This window comes from Rhipicephalus sanguineus, chromosome 6, assembly GCF_013339695.2.
Source record: "Rhipicephalus sanguineus isolate Rsan-2018 chromosome 6, BIME_Rsan_1.4, whole genome shotgun sequence".
In the NCBI taxonomy this organism is placed as follows: Eukaryota; Metazoa; Arthropoda; class Arachnida; order Ixodida; family Ixodidae; genus Rhipicephalus; species Rhipicephalus sanguineus.
Genome location: NC_051181.1, coordinates 13,482,938 through 13,500,858, shown reverse-complemented (window position 1 = coordinate 13,500,858; position 17,921 = coordinate 13,482,938). Strand labels below are relative to the sequence as shown.

General features: G+C 48.6%; 1 protein-coding gene across 4 annotated transcripts in view; it reads right to left on the bottom strand.

Moving 5' to 3' along the window:
• Positions 1-17,921, bottom strand: part of LOC119395605 (UBX domain-containing protein 6) — a 407,364-nt gene that overhangs the window by 169,271 nt on the left and 220,172 nt on the right. For all 4 annotated transcript variants that reach the window (XM_037662583.2, XM_049416694.1, XM_037662581.2 and 1 more), the window contains one exon: positions 6,625-6,872. In XM_037662583.2, the coding sequence (XP_037518511.1) occupies positions 6,625-6,872 (248 nt within the window). The remainder of the gene's footprint in view (positions 1-6,624; positions 6,873-17,921) is intronic.

Below are 17,921 nucleotides of genomic sequence, written 5' to 3'. Positions count from 1 at the left end.
TCTGAAGCGACGTGACAATATGACATGGCCTAGCTTGTCAGGGTCATCCCACTTATTTGCACGCTCACCAGTTTGTAGTGGTCAAGCCAGTCTTCCACGTCGGTCTCGTCTGCACCTTTGGGTCCAGCAGCCGAGGAAGCCTGGTGCAGGTGACGGACAGGGGCGAAGGCGCCGGTAGGTTTGCGTTGTCAGTCATGATCGGCGGAAGCGTCCGGCTTCGCAGCTCCAGGGTGTAGCGACGGCGATAAACAGCACCCTCCACCAAATGTAAAGAGGTGTATTGGTTGTTCAAGGACGTAATGGTTCTCAGCGGCAAGGCAGCGAGAAGAACCGTCCAGAGGCACAGCAGCGATCCGAAACACGAGCCGAGCGTTGGCGATGCTGCTGGATGGAGGTGCATCTTCTTCACAGACCTAAATCTAAGTACGGGGATGTTACTGCATTTTGCTCCCATCGAAGTACAGCTGCCATATGAGGGAATCTACCTTACGACCTCAAATTTAGCCTTACAACATCTCAACCTGCGAAGCAATCATGGTGTATTCCCTGCAAGGCCAACATAAAAGCTCAATGTAAACATGCTGCCAATTCTCCTTACATTGAGCTGCAACGGGAAATGTATCGTCACCAGCTGCATAAAACTCTTGTGGCACTCACGCTACGATATGTAAACTGCAGTGCATTAAGCTAACATGGCAAGTCGCTGTATCTAGTTATTTGCAGAACTGCTTAACCTCTTTGACTTTTTCAGACCCTTTTCGTATGCCTAATTCTCAGGCGCTAGTTCAGGTTCCTCTTAGAGAACCCCGGTTATTGTAAAGCTTTTACTATGGATATTGAAGACCTTTATTACTCTTTGCCGCATGAGGACTTGCTAAAATGTGTTAATGAATGCATTAACGAACAAGGGTACGAGACGGTTTTCACCGATAAATGTGGTGTTTCTGCCGGGGCCTTTCTAGAAAGTATTTCCATGTATTTAAAGTCGACGCGGGTAGGTTGGAAGGAAGGTGTTTATGTGCAGAAATCAGGGATATGTATTGGTTCTAAGGTTGCTCCGGTTCTTAGTGATTTATACCTTAGCAAGATTGACAAACTTTTGGAAGGCGCCTTAGGTAATTCGGTTATTAAGGTGTTTCGTTATGTGCACGATTATTTGATTTTTTGTAGTGGCGAGGACTTTGAAACGGTGGTAACATCAGTGAGCGAAAAATTTGAATTAAATGGAGAAGGGCTGCGCTTTACTAAAGAGGTGCATCAGAGTAATAGAATACAATTTCTAGACGTTTCCTTAACGTTTAATAAGAACCACGTGTGCTGGCAGTATTCTCCTAGATCTTCGAAACCGCTGTTAAATTTTTCGTCGAAGCACTCGAAGGTTGTAAAAACACGGCATCGCCATGTCTTGCCTTAAGTCAGCCCTCACCAAGACGTGTGAGCACAAGATGAGAGACAGCTTTAACGCACAGGTTACGCGTATTTTAGATGTAGGGTATCCTCCTGATGCAGTGGCCACTGTTGCTGAACGTTTAAAGAAGTCCATTATGTTAAGTCCGAGCATCGTTGCAGAAGGCGATAGGAAGAAACGTGTCGTAGGTATACAGTACATTCATGGCGTATCTCGCAGACTAAAGAAAGTAGGAAGTAGATACGGCGTTAATGTTGCTTTCACGGCTGCCAATAAGCGAGGTAAGATTTGTGCCGCTGTGCAGAGGCAGAATTAGCGAGTAAAAGACAAGAAGCGGACGTTTGTTTAGTAAAACACACCAACAAATTCACTGATTGCCGTACGAGTGTAGTGTATAAGGTCCCTTTCAGCTGCGGCCGCTTCTACGTAGGACACACGGGCCGATGCATTAACCAGAGTTCCAAACAGCGCGTAAATTACGAGGACACAGCGCCTGGTCCTGTGTGTTTATGTGTCCTCGTACTTTACGCGCTGTTTGGAACCCATGAAGCCTTACCAGCCTTACCAACAAGCTCAAACCCATACCCTTTTAGATTAACCAGAGATTGTTGGAACATAAGAGATCGCTAACAGGAGGCTCAGCTTCTAATCTATCTTTACATTGTCGAGATTGTAAGTGCACGCCAAAATTCGATGAATGCGCAGTGTTTTATCGGCATAGAAATGAAGAAACACGCCGGATGATTGAAGCATGGCATATCGAGAATAGTGGTAGCGCATGCGTGGGCCAACCGTCGATTAACATGCATAAAGATGAAACCAAATGCATTAACAGTTATCTTCCACGTAGACCGCCACGCGTGCCGGATTGATAGGTTCGCCTGTAGCAGCAGGGGCATGCGCAGATAAGCTTTCTTGCCTTCGTTCTTTTTCACCGTTGTGCGTCTCTTCAGTTGTTAGTCGGCGTTTGTGGTGTCCTGACTTCTTTGTTGTGTCCGTGTTTGCACGCCCTGCCTTTTTAGAATGAATACTTACTAACTAGCTCAGCTCTCTCTTATTGTAAGCTACCATGCTCCGCTGCTGTCAAGTACAAATGGGTAGCCTGGTTGAGTCGGAAAGCTAGTGCACATTCTCAAAATATACCGCGGCTATCTATTTGTTGTGCCTTCAGATCGCAAATTTGTGCACTCTCCTTTCATCGCGTTTCACCCAGCAAAAGTCTGTAATACTGCTTACGACAAAAATGACATTCAGACGCCAAGACCGTGAAAGGTTGCTTGATGCGGCGAACTCTGTAATCCACTCTTGCCGCCTCTGCTCCTCGCAGTGCTTGCATGAGAAACGGTAGAACTTGACTGGTGGTTTTCAGCTCTTCGATCGTTATTTAAAAATTTTTGCGACAGTTCACAATGCGGCAGTATTCCAGGACGATGGAGTGGCAGTCTTGCGAGAGAAACGTGAGATAAACGCCTCAAGAAGGACGTCTGCCGCACGCGCACTGCGAAAACCAAGCAAGCGCGACCGCTTTCAGTGACCAGTCGTTCAGCCGCTCTCCGCTGGGGCAGAAGACGGCACTGCGCAGTCTTGAGCATGGGAGGCCTATTACATCTCATGCCCGACAAATCGGTCCACGTGTTCTGGGAGCGAAGCAGAGGACGAGGTGAGCCCAAGCCGGTTTATAATGATGATGATCATTTTTGTTCGTGATTCTTGAGGCGAAGCTCAAACATTCTCCAAGCATTCTCCGAGCTTAAAGAGCTCCGCTGTTAAATGTGAGAGGGAAGGACGATGATGGGAGAGGAGGACAGAAAAAGGTGAATGCCGATTTCCCCGGCGCCGGTCAATCTGGGGGTGCCGTCTGCTGAAACACGAAGGGGTGTGTTGCCTCTGCTAACGTGCCTTATTGGTCCAATCACTCAGCATAGGCTCAACACGACTAAGTCCGGCAGAGCGAGGCATGGGAGGGGGTCGGAACGCCCCCACTGGCTTGGGTACGTGGTGACACTGCTCATCAAACGCCTGCTTGCTTACACGCTCCGAAGGGGGAATCAAACCCAGGCCATCTGTGTGACAAACAGGTGTTCTACCACAGAACCATGTTACTGTTTGAAACTGCTTCCGGAAAAAAAACCCTATACGAATGTCATGCAATGTGAGAAGTCTCCGCAGGCCCGTAGCCGGGGGGGGGGGGGGGGGGGGGGGGGTGTTTTACCAAAAATAAATAATGAAAATAGGCGTTTTTCTCAAACAGTCAAGGTTTCCAGCAAGTGCCCCCCCCCCCCAAAAAAAAAAAAAAAATTCCTGGTTGCGGGCCTGAGTCACCGTAATGCATGGAATGTTGCATGGCAGGAGTGAATAATCGTGCCAGGCGTGAAGACATGCGAACTGCACAACGAGTGAGGGGTTTAAAGCTGCACCCATTACAAAGCGCTCACATATTTAATAATCATCAGCATCAAAAGCATCAACGAAGCGAGCAGCAGCGTAGGTTCGCGTGTTGCCTTACAGATGCATAGTGGGTACTTCGCTGATTCACCAAAGCAAGAATTACGGCGTAGAGAGCACTTCGCAACTGTACTTGCAGTAGGCATTCCAGGAAAGTTTTAAGCAGCCAATGTTACTCACACAGACGTTCCTTTCCTTGTAGCATGTTTGCGGTGTCCATCGAGAAGCGTAGCGAGGTTACCGATTGAGAAGGTGATGAGAACGTGGCCTGATTACGCGATCGCATTCTACCCTTGAGGCGAACCTCAAGCATTCTCCTACTTTTGGCTGATGCTGGTGCTTTGGAATGAGTGACCACATAACATAAAATTTTCAGAATTCTGAAATGTTAGTACCGGGTGCTTGTGCGAAACTTCGAGCTACTGTCGTATTTTATGGTACAGTTTACTGGCATTGTGCCGTGAGGCAGCCGCATTTTGTGTTATTGTCCTTTTATGAATTTACTTGGGCTGCCTTTAAAGAGCGAAGCTGTACATGCCTAGGCATCCGTCCATGCCCACGAGGGCCTTCCACAGGAACCAGTGTGCATGCGCGAAAAGACCGAGTTGGAGAGGAGTTAGAAGCAAGAGCAGAGTCTGGGTCTTTCACCTCGGAGTAACACATGTTGGTGACATAGATACACTCTAGCCGAGTCGGCATGGAGTGCATACGCGCCAAGTGCTAGGGAAGAGAGGCTTTGGTTTTTTTGCAGTGTGAAATACACTCCCCGCAGGCGCGCAGCCTGCGGGGAGTGTATACGCACAAAGTGTGAGGGAACATCTGGCATGCAATGGATTGCGGGGTTGAAGACGTCATTCCTCTCTAGCAGCAGAGCACACGCACATCATTCTCTCTCCAACATCGCAATGGTACAGCCATGTGTCACGCGTTCTCCCGAGGAGCAGCTCGTGTGCGAGAAACAGCACTGCGAACAGGCCTATGTTACCAACTTGCCAGACGAAGCCAAGTGCACCCCTTTTTGATGGTTCTCTTCTGAAGCAGCATGGGCACCACGTAAATATTGCGATAAACCCAAGCCAAACATGTCCGTGGCTTCATTGCTCAGCATAAAGTAGCACGTGAAGTGACACTAATTGCAAAACACAGGTAATAATAATAATATGTGGGGTTTAACGTCCCAAAACCACGATTTGATTATGAGAGACGCCGTAGTTGAGGGCTCCGGAAATTTCGACCACCTGGGGTTCTTGAACGTGCACCCAAATCTGAGTACACGGGCCTCAAACATTTTCGCCTCCATCGAAAATGCAGCCGCCGCGGCCGGGATTCGATCCCGCGACCTTCGGGTCAGCAGTCGAGCGCCAAAACCACTAGACCACCGTGGCGGGGCGCAAAACACAGTTCAGAAGGACTTTAGTATACTCGTATGATAAGCCTCAAGATAACACTGTGGCTGCCCCTTTTCAGCTTTGATGGTCAACCATCTTGGCAGGGTGCAAGTGTCGAGTATCTTTTCTAAACTTTTTTTTGTGAAAATGAATGGAAGCCGACAAAGGTTCACCATAGTGTTAAAAAAGGCAATAGAGTTCATGTAGGCACGTGTATACCTGGTAGCACAGTGCGAGTGTCTGAGAATAGCATACGCAGAATAGAAGGACGTCATCACTCCATGGAGTGATCAGAAAATTCTAGGCTGGACCACTGCACATCTGAAGCTGCAGAGTCTATCCGGGGAGGTACGTTCAAGATGGCTACCAATGACCTTCCAGTGAGTCCAAATGATAGCCACTGAGATACTGCCCTTGGACTTAGGACAGCACAATACTGTCACGTATTTGTGATGTTGAACAAAGCGATCGCAGCCGGTAAAGATGACACTCTTTATTGGGCGAACATCTGCCCGGAAAAACGACACTCAAAGTGCAACGATATTGGTGCAGACAGACGTCGGTCGTCGAATAATCTGATCAGCGCTAAGGTGCATCAGCATTTATACATGTGGTATAGAAGATTCCAGGCTTATCGTTTTTGGTTGCATTAGTTCCAGAATAAACTCTATTGTTCACCTACTGTCTTACTAACAAGTCCGAATTTCTCCCCTCGTGCAATCTAAAATGACCGGTAATGTTCTACATTCCGGCGCGGTGCATACGAGACAATGGTTACACGAAAGTAGAAGCAGCGCGCATGGCAATACATAGTGTCTCCATCGTGCTTACAAACTTCTACAATGCCTTCCTTCTAGCACACAAATAAATTGTACTGTTTGAAGGTATAGGTACCGTTTGGCACATTGGCCATTCCATGCATTCTTTCTTTCTTTCTTGTTTTAGTTAGGAGTCAACCTATGTTCTAGTTTTTATGGTACTTGCATGGAAGAGTGTTAGCAAGTTAAAACGAAAAAGCTGCCATTGTGGGGTGCTTTCCTGGAAAACTGGAGTAATTTTTCTAACATTTAGATTTCTTGACTTGCATGTTTCTCGGCACAAACAAGGCTGACAGAAGAAGAAACACATGGCTTGACAGCTCAACTTTATTTTGCTGATCGCAGCTACAATGTACACTCCCACAAAGGAGGGAATAGCAAAGCAGGTGGGACAATAACTGCCTCAGTGGAAGGCAAGTCATATCTATTATATATTTTGCAAGCTCATCAAATAAAATATTTGTCCTTCTACTTATGCTTTAGGTTGCCTTGTTATACACGGTCACAACGATGTGACGGAATGGCGGTGCGGCATGTCTTTCAAGAGGGCAGCGCAAGCACCCACCTGGCTTCCTGTTCACGCAGCAGCTCATCGGGGCTGAGGTTGAAGAAGGAGTCGGGAAGCACCAACTGTTGAGCTGCTTCGTGGGGAAGCAGCACACGCAGAGACCGGTCCAGGACAGGTCGTAAGGGCTTCGCACAGCACAGAGCGTCAGCCAAGATGCGCAGCTGCTCAATGTCTCCGTCCGAAGGAAACTCGAGCCATTCCTCGGAGGACGGCTCCGCCTCGTGTCGCCGTTCAAAGCCAGCGGCCTGTGAGGACGACATCATTTCTATCTCGCTCAATTCAAGTTTGAACAGCGCGATTGAACGCTCGCACACACACACACACACACACACACACACACACACACACACACACACACACACACACACACACACACACACACACACACACACACACACACACACACACACACACACGCACACACACACACACACACGATTTTATACTAGAAATATTTTTCATGCCCGCATGACGGCTATATATAAATACGCAAGTTGTTGCTGAAAATAAAACAAGAAAGGTGGTACATGTAAGTACGCAACAAGGACCCAATCACATATATTTGTTGCTGCAATCACAATCTGTTGCAACCAGATTAGGTTGACAATTCGAGAAATGTCATGTCCTTGTAGGAAAGTGCCAAAGATGACATGCTAACACACTTATCATTTATTTTTTTCTATTTCACAGGCTCAAACGGTTTCCCCAGCAACCATCTTTTGCCTTTTTGGGAACAGTCAGTTTCGCCGCAACGGCGAAGCAATGAATGTGATAGCAACAAATTAGAATGTCACACGAAGAACGGCAATCAGCTCGATACTTCCAACGCGCCGCTCGAGCGCAAAGGACTGACGAAAAGAACACACACAGGACGACCGCAAATTAGCAGCGCTCACAGCCCGACACTTGTAGCGCGCTGCTCAAACACAAGGAAGGCCACTCGAAAAGAAACCACAGGTATACACAGGACGAGCGCGAACTAACAACTGTTACGGTTGAAACGGGGTTTATTGGCGATAAGTAGCACTTGAGAAGGAGGCTTACGGACGCTGAAGGCGGGCGGCGAATACCAACACAAGAATCAGAGTCCAAGCGCCAACAGCTCGCGCTCGGCTGCTTCGGCTAAGGTCGTGGCCCACTGCGGCATATGATCTTCTTCCCTACAATACCCCGGCGACAAAAAGGAGCTATTCTGGCGAGTCAAGGTGACGAGAGGAGGAGCGGGTCGTGATACGGCTTGAGGCGACTCACGTGGACAGTCTCGCGACCAAGGCGGCGCCTGTCTGTAGATGGTTTGACCGGCGCGATCACGTGGTACGTTACATGATATCGACGTTCCACGACGCGATAACGACCGTGATACTTGGGGGTAAACTTGGAGGACAGGCTAGGGGAGTGAAGGGGCAGTCGGAGCCAGACGAGCGAGCCTACGGCGAAAGTTTCGACTTGCTGGTCGCGGTCATGGCGTTCTTTTTCTTGGCATTGTTTTTCCGAGGTGAATGAGCGGGCTAACTGACGACACTCTTCAGCGTGCTGTACAATTTCAGAAACAGGGCTGAATCCGGAGGCGTCCGGGCGATACGGCAAAATTGTGTCAAGGGTGGCGTATGGTTCACGGCCTTATAAAAGAAAGGCGAGAAGCCTGTGGTTGACTGCGTGGCGGTATTGTATGCATAACGCACAAATGGGAGAACGACGTCCCAGTTCAAGTGGTCGGAATTGACATACATCGCGAGCATGTCTCCAAGCGTTCGGTTGAAGCGCTCAGTTAGACCGTTGGTCTGCGGGTAGTAAGCTGTAGAGGTGCGGTGAACCGTGCGGCAAGCGCGAAGGAGTTGTTGAAGAACTTCGGATAAAAACACACGCCCTCTATCGCTGAGTAGTTCGCGTGGTGCACCGTGACGGAGGACGAAGCGACGTAAGACGAAATTGGCAACATCACGAGCTCTAGCAGAAGGCAGCGGAGCTGTTTCAGCGTATCTAGTGAGATGTTCGACGGCAACAATTACCCATCAACTGCCAGCCGCAGCGTACGGACTGGGTCCATACAGAGCAATGCAAACACAGTCGAAAGGGCGTGCAGGACACGGTAGAGGCAGCAGTAATCGGGGTGAATGGGCAAATGTCTTCCATTGTTGGCATAATGGACAGGATCGAATGTATTTCTAGACGAAGGTGTACATACCACGCCAGTAGTAAAGCTGGCGGAGCCGGTGATACATTTTCAACACGCCAGCATGAGCATATTGCGAATCGGCATGAAAATACGCACATACGTTGGATCGCATGCGGATTGGTATAACCAAAAGCCATTTACGGCCATCCGATTGGTAGTTTCTGCGGTATAATAGCGCGTCCCGTATCTCAAAATGTGTGGCTTGGCGGCGAAGGGCACGTGGGTACGCAGACGCTGAAGTGTCGGAAAGGATGTTAAGCAAAGAGCCAATCCATGGGTCTTTTCGCTGCTCAGATGACATGTTCGCCACAGAAATTCCAGCGATGGAAAAGTCAGCGTATGAGTGCGTGTCTGCGTTAGATCTCACTGGTGATCGGGAGAGTGCGTCCGCGTCAGAATGTTTTCGTCCTGAGCGGTAGATGACATGAATGTCAAATTCTTGTAGGCGAAGAGCCCAACATCTAAGGCGACCTGAAGGCTCCTTTAGCGAAGCCAATCGACAGAGTGCGTGATGGTCGGTTACGACGTCGAAACTCTGTCCGTAAAAGTACGGACGAAATTTGCTTAACGCCCACACAATTGCCAGGCACTATTTTTCGGTGACTGAGTAGTTAACTTCCGCCTTTGTGAGTGCGCGGCTAGCATATGCGACGACGTACTCTGGAATGCCGGGCTCACGTTGCGCAAGTACCACACCAAGACCAACGCCACTAGCCTCGTGTGCACTTTAGTCGGAGCAGTTGGGTCATAATGGCGCAGAATGGGTGCTGACGTAAGCAGGCGGCGCAGTGTACGGAAGGCTTCGTCACATGCTGTGGTCCAATTAGAAAGATTAGCAGGGCCAGCCAGTTGTTGCGTAAGTGGTGCTATTATCGTTGCAAAGTTACGGACGAAACGACGAAAATATGAGCACAAGCCAATGAAGCTCCGAAGTTCTTTGAGTGAAGTCGGCTTCGGAAACTCGGCTACTGCACGAAGTTTATCCTGCACGAAGTTTATACTTTGACACAACATGGCCAAGTATAGTGAGTTGGCGAGCCCCGAAGCGGCACTTCTTCAGATTAAGCTGAAGGTCTGCCTTAGTAAGGCATTGAAAAATGGTGCGCAAATGCTCGACGTGTGTAGGAAAATCTGCGGAAAAGACGACATCATCATCAAGGCAACATAAGCATATCCGCCATTTTAGGCCGCCTAAAATGCTGTCCATCATCCGTTCAAACGTTGCAGGCGCATTGCACAGACCGAATGGCATTGCCGTGAATTCGTATAGACCGTCTGGCGTAATAAACGCTGTCTTGGGTCGGTCACACTCTGCCAGTAACCGGTGACCTTCCATCGTGACCTGCTAGTAACACAAACGTAAGTCCAGTGAAGAAAAGAACTCGGCACCTTGCAGGCAATCGATGGCGTCGCCGATGCGGGGAAGAGGGCAGGCATCTTTCAGCGTAATTTTGTTCAGTCGTCGGTAGTCCACACAAAACCTAATTGAACCGTCCTTTTTCCTAGCTAGTACCACAGGGGAACGCCAGAGGTTGGAAGAAGGCGTGATGACACCGCGCTGAAGCATGTCACCGACTTGCTCCGCAATTATAGTGCGTTCCTTCGGTGATACCCGGTAGGGCCGTTGACGCAAGGGAGGGTGAGTTCCAGTGTGGATTGCGTGAGCAACTGTTTTCGTTTGACTTAGTGCCTTCTGCGGAAGGCCGAACGAATCTCGAAATTTATGCAGAAGGGTGATAAGCTGTTCCCGTTCATTCGGAGGAAGCTTGCTGTCGATGGAGCAGTTGAATATATCTGAGGAGATGCCATCCAGCGCAAAACGAGGTTTGACAGCGTTCAATTGAAGCTTTTGGCCAGTTTCGTGGGATTCAATGAGCACTATAGCATTGTCGTCTACAGGGCGAACGTGGCCAAGCGTCTCGTAAGTATTTAAGGTGAGAGGGCATAAGCTGGAGTTGCAAACGACAATTCCAGTCGCATCTTGGTGAGGCGGCAGAACGGCATATGGCAGAGACGTACCGTGGCGGCGACTGAAAACGTCAGATGGCGTGAACACAACGGTGGAGCCAGAAAATTCAGAGCGATAGACAGGGACAATGACGGCAATAAGAGAAGGAACGTCAGTGTCGGTGGCAAAAAGGAGCTTGCCGACGCAAGGTCCTTCAGTGTCAGTGGACGGGGCATCGGAAAACACCGAAAGTTCCACCTGAGCGCGAGCGCAGTCAATGACGGCGTCGTGGCGCAAGAAGAAATCCCATCCGAGTATCACGTCGTGAGAACACGTGTCCAACACGAGAAACTGTCTTACAAAACGTCCTGAATGATGACAATGGCCGTACATGCTCCAACCGGTCGAATTTGTTGCGCACTCGTTGTACTCAGCGAAAACTCGGAAGGCGGCGTCGTTACTTTTTGTATGAGCGGCAAAGTTTTCGGCTCATCACAGATATGGCAGCACCGGTGTCCGCAAGCGCGAGAGTTCGCAAACCTTCGACAAACACTTCCACAACATTGGCGGGGGACAGGCGAGGACTTGTACAATGTGACGACGACGAAGCTCGGGGCTTCGGAGCTGCGGCAGTCAGTTTTCCGTCACCAAGGGGCCCGGTCGGCGACGCAGGGGTGACAGAGAACGGCGCCGTGATGAGGGTGAGTCAAGGGGAGCGAATGATCGGTACTCGGGAGCAGGTTGGCGGTCTCGGTCGGATGGTAGTGGGTCACGTTCAGCTGGTACTCGCTCACGTTGAGGGGCCAGTTGTCGTTGCGCGTCGTACGGGGCCCGGAAAGAGTAGTTGAGTATCTCGGTACAGCCGGGGTCGCTGCGAAGCGCCGTCGACAGAAGCGCGCGACATGGCCTGGGTACCCGCATGCGTAGCAGATTGGGCGATTGTGAAGTGCGCCCCAGAGGTTTCCGTTATAGCACTGCTGTGTGCCAGAAAATGACGTCGTTGGCGATCGCACAGGCTCGGCAGTCGAGTCAGGTAGATGTCGCGGTGGAGTAGCAGCAACGGCCGCAGACCTCCGTGGCGCGGCGAGAGGTGTTGGCTGAGAGGCGGACGGCAGTGCCTCGGAGACCTGCTCCTTTATCACCTGTCGGATGGCGGGCGCGAGACGCTCAGTAGTGTGTTTCGTTGTCGGTAAGTACGATAGGCACGACAGTTGCCGAGCCACTTCCTCGCGCACATATCGTTTGATTTCTGACACCAGCGTGTTGTTCTCACCACCGAGGGTCAACGCCGCGAGAGCGTTGTCTGTAGCCGCTGCTCGCCGTACCGAGACCCGTTGTTTCCGCAGTTCGCCGAAACTCTAGCACAGAGTGGCGACTTCAGACACGGTCCACGGGTCCTTGGCCAGCAACATCTGAAAGACATCGTCGTCTATCCCATTCAAGGTGTGTTTGATCTTGTCTCCTTCACGGTTAAGGCACTTGCACAAGTCCAGTACGTCTTCGATGTAACTTGTGAAGCCTCATCCCTGCAGCGGTGCACGCCCTCGTAGGCGCAGTTCAGCACTTAGCTTCCGTACCTCGGGGCGACCGAACACATCGGCAATGCGTTGCCTAAAGGCACTCCAAGTGGCGAATTCCAACTGGTGGTTGTGAAACCACAGGCTTGAGACCTCTTTCAATTAGAAGGACACATATTCAAATGTCGATGGATTGTCTCACTTGTTGCTCGCGCCCACCTTTTCAAATGTCGACAGCGAATCTTCGACGTCTTGTCCATCGGTGCCGACAAAGAAAGGTGGATCGCGCAGGCGTAGCGCAGTGGGCAGGATGACCATCGGAGGTTGGGCCGTGCCTTGCTGGGTCGTTTCGTCGGCCATTTCTGAAGGAGCGGGCAGTCTCCTATTTTGGAGTTCCAGGTTGAGTACCCCGCACATCCACCACTCTGAAACGGGGTTTATTGGCGACAAGTATCACTTGAGAAGGAGGCTCACAGACGCTGAAGGCGGGCGGCGAAAACCAACACAAGAATCGGTCCAAGCGCCAACAGCTCGCGCTCGGCTCTTTCAGCTAAGGTCGCGGCCCACTGCGGCAATGATCTTCTTCCCTACACGGTTGTTACTTCTTGTTTGAGCAGCGCGCCCAAGCTCAAACCAGATGCTCTTATACTTTTCTTTAAAACTCTGGTGCGTGGAGTGACCCCTCCGCGTCTGCTGCCGCGCGGTGGCGTTCGACGCATTGTTTACTCGGCGTTCCACATCGTCAGTGGGTACAAAAATGGGCCACTTTTTGCGCGCCTCAAGGGGAGCTTTCAAACTGAAAAAAAAATGTAAGTGTTGCTTTAAAACGTCCTTGGGGCAATCTCGCTGGTGATACTACACACACTGAAACACCTGCGAGCTCTGCGTGCTGTTAGCATTATATGGTGTATCAAATAGCTCGCTGCTGTTATGCTAAACAGCCGGTGGCGCGTGGCCGAGTTGTTTAAAGCAGCGCGCTGCGGGGCGAGGGATCGCAGGTTGAAATCCCGGTGGCGCACTTTGGAATTTTTTTTCTTCTGATGTATGTTTCTTTGCGGCTTTTATTTATATATACATACATATACATATCTGGGACATGACGGCGACGGCAAAAACGAGCCGAGAGAGTCCATATAATTGTTATCGCAATAACACTCGTATTATCAAACACTATAACACAGCCACGTTTTGACAATGAACAGCAAGATGCCCGGAAATCATTTGTGGAACATTGTACTCAAGCTGCTTCAACCTCTGGTTGACACAATGGCCAGTCTGGCCAATGTACACACGAGCGTATGACAATGTAGCCAAATAAATCACGTCTTTAACACAATCCACAAATTACTCACCATGTTTTGTGGAACAAGCGGTATTCATTTGTCAACATTGGCCTTCCTGCAAAGTTACTAGTCACACTAGCATGGAAAGAACTCCAGACCAGACCTCGCAATCCTTTTCAGATTGTGTAATATGGTATGAATGGAGGGCAGTAGAACTTTTTTTTTTTGCTCGAGTGCACTGTGACGCTCTTTTGGGCTTGCCCAATACTTCTTACTCCTTCCGCTATTGCCGACAACAGTCTTACAGGATGAACAGAATGGCAGAGACGGGTGCGGCTGTACAGAGATCACCTGAGGTACCTTATGGGGTTTTCTTCAAGCATTCACACTTGATGGGAATTTCTCAGACTTGCCAGCAGCGTTCCTCTGGCAGTAGGTGCTTCCTGGCCTCAGGAAGCAGGTACAGAGCAGGAGCCATCACCGAATATCACACACCTTATGGGTGATGAGACTTTACAGGACCATGTGCAGTGCATTCTCAATTGTTTGCAGTTGAGCCTCAGAAGCCGTGCCCTTATCTGCTGTCTATGGTGAGGAAAGTGTCAAAGGAGGTCCCCGAAGCTGAGAGGTGCGCCTTAGGGTCTCATCGTGCATCGTCGTCTGCTGTCGTGACGGTCCAATTGCTAGAGCGCATGAGAGGGTGCCACCGCTTCAGCGCTCGCCGTGTGGCGAAGAGAGCGACTGGCGTGCGTTGGCTATGAAAACGCTCTTTCTGCCATGAACGCTGAACTACCAGCTCGCAAGGAACGAGAATGCGTCCTCGCCCGCGAGAGAACGCCTACGCCCGTAGCATCTGCTAGCGAGTTTCTTCATTGAAAAAACCGACTGCTCGCGCTGCACAACCGTATCTTGAGCTGCAATGTAGTGCCGGTGGGAGATTTGTGCGTAGTTTAATAAACATTTGTAGTGTGCACGATAACTAAAAGCGGACTGCAGGTCTCTGCGTCTAATCTTTCTTCTGTCTCTCATTGGCCATTAGCAGTGAATTTGCTGTGGGAAACACCGGCGCACACTTCATGCATCGGCCCTCCACAGGTTTCACGTCAGTGGAGCTGAAACACCTTTCCCTACATGCTTTTCGAAGGCATGGACGTCCTCCTGCGCCTTTCAGTCAGAAGCTTTCGTTGGCTAGGACCTTAGGTACGTGAAGGACAATTCTCTGTCATTGTTATCCCTGGACAAATGGGGTTGTTTCGTAGTAATGCTCAAGTCCATGGACTTTACAAAGGCTTCGAAGTCTGTTTTCGCTGCGTTCGATGCACATGATGACATCTCACTGAAGAAACTTTGAAATAAGGCACAATATCTGTGCAAAAAATTTAATCTCGAAAGCCTAGCCCGGTCAATAGGAAACAGCAAAAAGTTGAAGTTAGAAATATTTTTTACAGCAAAAACATAAAACTGACTGCCCCTTCTGAGTGACTTTGTGCGAAAATCATACCTCACAGAAGTGTTAGCAGTGTTTTTATAGAAGCACTTGAAGCTGCTCCCAGTCGATGATCCTTATTTGGTAGTGATGTCAGAGCAAGTTGTGAATTTTTAAAGGGTCCCTAAACCACCCAGAGGTCGAAATTTAGTTGTGGTGTTGCAGCTGTGCACGATTCTATGTCGAACACGTAGCCGCGAGAATTTTTCAAGATGGTGCTATGATAGCAGAGTTACACGCGCTCAGTGATCAAAATGCGAAGCTCGCTAATTTCGCTCTTTCCTTCGCTACGTTCCATTTGTTCGCTTGCCTCTCCTCCTGGCCAAGTGTTCCTCCTCACCATGCAAGGCGGAAAAGTAGGGAGTGCCCGTGCAGACAAACAGGCGCGTGCTTACCTGAAACGTTAAAAAATATTGGGAGTGATTTGGGGCCCTTTCCCTACAGAGTTTTTTTTTTGCCCAAGAAAGATACAAAAATACCAGTTCTTTTTTTTGCCTATTTGATTCTACGTGTCTTGAAACAACTAAAAAAAGTCTATTAAAGGGGCTTATTTGAAATATATAAGCAAAAAATATATATCTTTTAAATATGCAGAAGATTGGCTTCACTGCACTGGACCGCGGAAAGTAACCAAACCTCTTCAGTCATCGGTGCAGAAAATGCCACTGTGAAACATAAAAACATAAGGTCAAGAACATGTGAGCCTGTGCAAGAAAACCATGAACACAGTAGTCCCCGTACGAATCTCATAATTTAAAGAAAATATGTTGCTTCGTGTAGTGCCTGCCACACTCACAGGAGAACTTCTTCATTCCACAAAACTTGTGCAAACGAGGAGTTCTTTTTTTCTTTTTCTGAACAGAGCTGTTGCCGGCATGTCCACACCGTTCACGCACAGAGGGGGGCGCCATTTTCTAATTCCGGTTACCAGGATCAATATGTTTTTTTTTTTTTCAATTTTTTACTGCACCATGTGTTAAAGCCAAACAGAATCAGCAAAATGAGTCAGGCTCGCTTAACTGCAGTGCCCCCAAATGCCTGTTTCAGAGTCGACGAGCCCAGCTTGTCTTCGGTGGGAGCGATACAGTGTGGACGAGCTGAGCTCGTCTTTGTAAGAGAAATGGTTAGCTCTTTTGTGACTTCACTTAAACCCAACGAAGACAGTCTTTATTTTATTTCACTCTGAAAAAGAGAAAACGACTATTCATTCTGACGTCATTTACAATAACCATCCCATAAAACAATCTAGGGAGACAAAGTTTCTTGGTGTTATAATCGACAAGCACTTAAAATTTCGCCTTCATGTGCGCACTGTAGTTAACAAAACTTCCTATGGCTTGCATATAAATGTCGCAACTACTTCCCTCCCAACATATTTCTCAACCTTTACTACGCATTTGTTCACTGTCACACTAGTTACTGTATAGGGATCTGGGGTTGCACATACAACACTCATTTGTCACCAGTGTTCACACTTTAAAAAAGAGCTCTCCGCATTATAGGACCCAACAATACATCCATTAAGAGTGAAGATTTATTTATAAGCCTCAACATCCTCAATATTTACGATCTGGTGACATACAACACTACCCCAATCATGCATCACATAATGAAAAACTCGTCTTGACAACAGTCTCGCTTCACCACTCACATCGCACTGCTGTGAATGTATCGCGTCGTCGTTTTATCCTGCCTAAGGTACCTATTAGTTACGGTCGCTCTACACTAAACTTTAAATGTACATCTCTTTGGAATAAGCTTGATTGTAACCTAACCAGTATAACAAACTTGAAAACATTTCTAAAAAGGCTAAAACACTCCCTTAATGAGAATGAATAGCACACTTGCCCAGTTTCCATTTTTCCCCTTTTTTCCCTCCTAAGATGCGTTTTAGTAGTAAGGATTGCTGGAAAGATTTGTAATTTGTATGACACTTTCATTTGTTTGTTCTGCTTAATTCAGACACTTCTGTTTGATCTTACTACAACGTGCATATTAACAGCTACTATAGATGTTTTTTACTACGAATAACTTCGGTAGGGACCCTTTAACAAATTTGTTGGGTCCCAAGAGTGTGTCGCCTGACAATAGATGTATTATGTTAAATAAACTTTCAAAACTTACAGCTCTTAAACATGCCTATTCAAATCGATCACCCGTGATCGATGCTTTCAATCATCGATTTTGGCATATTGGATTTGTTTCTCGTGCACTAAGCACCTCGTAGTGGTTAGTCCGGCCACTGAACATTCAGAATCAGTTTGAATTTGCCCGCTTCGGCAACATAGTGATTTTTGACAGATGCTTGCGCGAAAAAATGAACATGTGTTGTTGGGAAAGTGCGCTTGGCCGACGCCCTGAGAGAAATGCGTGCCACTCGTCGTTATGCTCCAGTAACATCAAAGTTATCTAACCAAAAGAACCCTTGCAAATCAAATATCAAATTATGGTGTCAGGTTTGCAGTCTGACAGTGTTGAGCGGTAATAATTGCCTGAAATTTAGGCCGTTCACTAGAGAGCTGTTGTTTGGAGTCAGGGAAGATTAATTCTACCAGAACTTATTTCCGAAGGTCTGCCGCATGCATAACGTGTGGAGCTGGCCTTTTCAGCCAGTTTCTAGCAGTTTAGGTTTTCATTCTCTTCTTAAATCAAACAGAGGGGCGAATCCAGTGTCGCTAGTCGCTCCCATGGCGGCGGCGTCACGTGCGCATGGGTGCGCACCTGTGGCGCGAGAAACGCTCGCCACGAGAAATTACCTGGCAACCACAACTGTATTGAGTGACGAGGAAACGAGATTTGAGTCCGAAGATGACAGCATGTCAGCTTCAACCTCTGACGGCAACAATGCTTTGCGACAGCCTGAGACATTTGCAGAAGTTCAGGG